The sequence below is a fragment of the Cyprinodon variegatus genome, unplaced genomic scaffold (assembly GCF_000732505.1).
Source record: "Cyprinodon variegatus isolate N-32 unplaced genomic scaffold, C_variegatus-1.0 Scaffold2474, whole genome shotgun sequence".
In the NCBI taxonomy this organism is placed as follows: Eukaryota; Metazoa; Chordata; class Actinopteri; order Cyprinodontiformes; family Cyprinodontidae; genus Cyprinodon; species Cyprinodon variegatus.
This window is the reverse complement of record NW_015152927.1, coordinates 19,648-21,437: the sequence shown is the minus strand read 5'-3', so window position 1 is coordinate 21,437 and position 1,790 is coordinate 19,648. Positions and strand designations below refer to the sequence as shown.

The following is a 1,790-nucleotide window of genomic DNA, read 5'->3' as shown; positions in this document are numbered from 1 at the left end:
ATTCTATCACCCCAGATAGAATCATTCTATCACCGCTTTATGGAACCTTCGGCTGTCTGATGATTAACGGACAGATCCTGATGGTTGGTGTCAGCCTCAGACCGAAGGCGGCTCGCTGCCTAAATGTTTCCTTCCGCCCTCAGTTGGTGAGCCTGCTGCTGATCGGCGTGGCGGCCTGGGGGAAATGGTTCGGCCTGGTCTCCAGCATCAGCGTGGTGGCGGGGGTCATCGGCGTGGGCGTCTTCCTCCTGGTGGTGGCCTTCGTGGGGCTTTGCGGCGCCCTGAAGCACCAGCAGGTGCTGCTCTTCTTCGTATCCTTTGCCGTTCGTTCTGCTCTGTAGCTCCATGGTTCCTCTCCGGCGTTCTCCTCAGCCTCAAGCAGTACATGATGATCCTGTTTCTAGTTTTCGTCCTGCAGTTCTCCATCTCCTGCGCCTGCCTGGCTCTGAACAGCGACCAGCAGGTGAGTCCCATCCACTTCTCTTCACATTTAATCTGCAAAGCTTCCAGGTTCTGAGGAGCTGGGCCGGGTCCTAGACGGTACCGACCCAGAACCGCTCCTCCTGCCGTCAGCCCAGTGGTTAGCCAGGCCCTGCAGGGGCGGTGTCATGCTGTGGGCCCGGTTCACGGCTGAAGGTCCAGCTGGTGTTTGGACTAGAACCTGCTTCTCTATGGATGCTGTTTCCATGGAGACGGACTGACCCTTTCTGGATGTTGTTTGATGTCCAGAACCAGCTGCTGGAGGTCGGCTGGAACAAGTCCGAGACGACCCAAAAGGACGTGGAGAAAACGCTGAACTGCTGTGGCTTCTCCGCCGTTAACCTCAACAGTTCCTGCGCCGCGGTGAGTAGAACCGGTCGGTGGGTCTGTAGGGGGCTCGGTCCGTCTGTGCTCTGCTAACAGCTCCTTCCTCCTGTCCAGAAATGCTCGACCTCCCATGAGACCTGCAGACCCTGTTCCAGCATCCTGCAGAGCTACGCCGGCGAGGTGCTGCGCTTCGTGGGCGGCATCGGCCTCTTCTTCAGCTTCACTGAGGTCAGTCTGGGTCTCCAGAACCAGCGCTGTCCGCCAGCAAACATTCAGAGCTTCTGTCATTTTGTTCAGGTCCTTGGAGTCTGGCTGACCCATAAATACCGGAACCTGAAGGACCCCCGAGCGAACCCCGGAGCCTTCCTGTGACGGTGCTCTGCTGATGGATCCGTCAGCCGTCGGTGGTCAGGGAATCCAGATGTTGGAGAATAAACTGCAGGATGTGATCAGAACCATCTAGAGAACCAGGAGTTCTGGTTTTCCTCCTCTATCAGTTTCTATTTAATGATTCTTATAATATAGTTTTCTGTTGGTGTTTAAGGTGGAAATGTTGGGATAACGGCGCCTCTGAGCCTGAAGCAGTGAAATATTCTCATACTCCTAAACTGTGAATAAATGAAGTTCTGAATACGAGATCATCTGCTGGTGTTTATGCTCATGTTTTATCATGGTGCCGCGAGGTCCGGTCGGATCGGAAGACTCTTAGTTATGCAGCCGACACATCATGTCATCTCACTTTATAGATCCAGTTCAACCAGATCATCCAGTCAGATTGGTTCAAAGTTTTCTATCTAAGGAAAACCAGCTGATTGCATAGACTCATTGACTCTTCAGCAATCCCTCACACTAAGCATGCTTGTAGCGACAGTGGAGAGGAAAAACTCCCTTTGAACAGGAAGAAACCTCCAGCAGAACCAGGCTCAGTGTGAGCGGCCATCTGCTGAGAATATAAGACATTTCATCGAACCAAAAATGACTGA

At 53.2% G+C, this 1,790-nt stretch overlaps 1 protein-coding gene across 1 annotated transcript; it reads left to right on the top strand.

The window, feature by feature from the left end:
• Positions 1 to 54: 54 nt before the first annotated feature.
• Positions 55 to 1,438, top strand: LOC107080900 (tetraspanin-13-like). Its single transcript, XM_015369111.1, has 5 exons — positions 55 to 311; positions 383 to 463; positions 730 to 843; positions 922 to 1,035; positions 1,105 to 1,438. Exons 1-5 carry the CDS (start codon positions 60 to 62, stop codon positions 1,177 to 1,179), a joined length of 636 nt encoding a protein of 211 aa, XP_015224597.1. The 5' UTR covers positions 55 to 59; the 3' UTR covers positions 1,180 to 1,438.
• The last annotated feature ends 352 nt before the right edge of the window (positions 1,439 to 1,790 follow it).

Excerpts from the sequence above, each read along its gene's own strand:
- LOC107080900 (XM_015369111.1), top strand. The coding sequence starts at position 60 with ATGATTAACGGACAGATCCTGATGGTTGGTGTCAGCCTCAGACCGAAG. Across the intron at positions 312-382 it reads AGCAGGTGCTGCTCTTCTTC|TACATGATGATCCTGTTTCT; the intron begins GTATCCTTTGCC and ends AGCCTCAAGCAG. Across the intron at positions 1,036-1,104 it reads TCTTCTTCAGCTTCACTGAG|GTCCTTGGAGTCTGGCTGAC; the intron begins GTCAGTCTGGGT and ends CATTTTGTTCAG.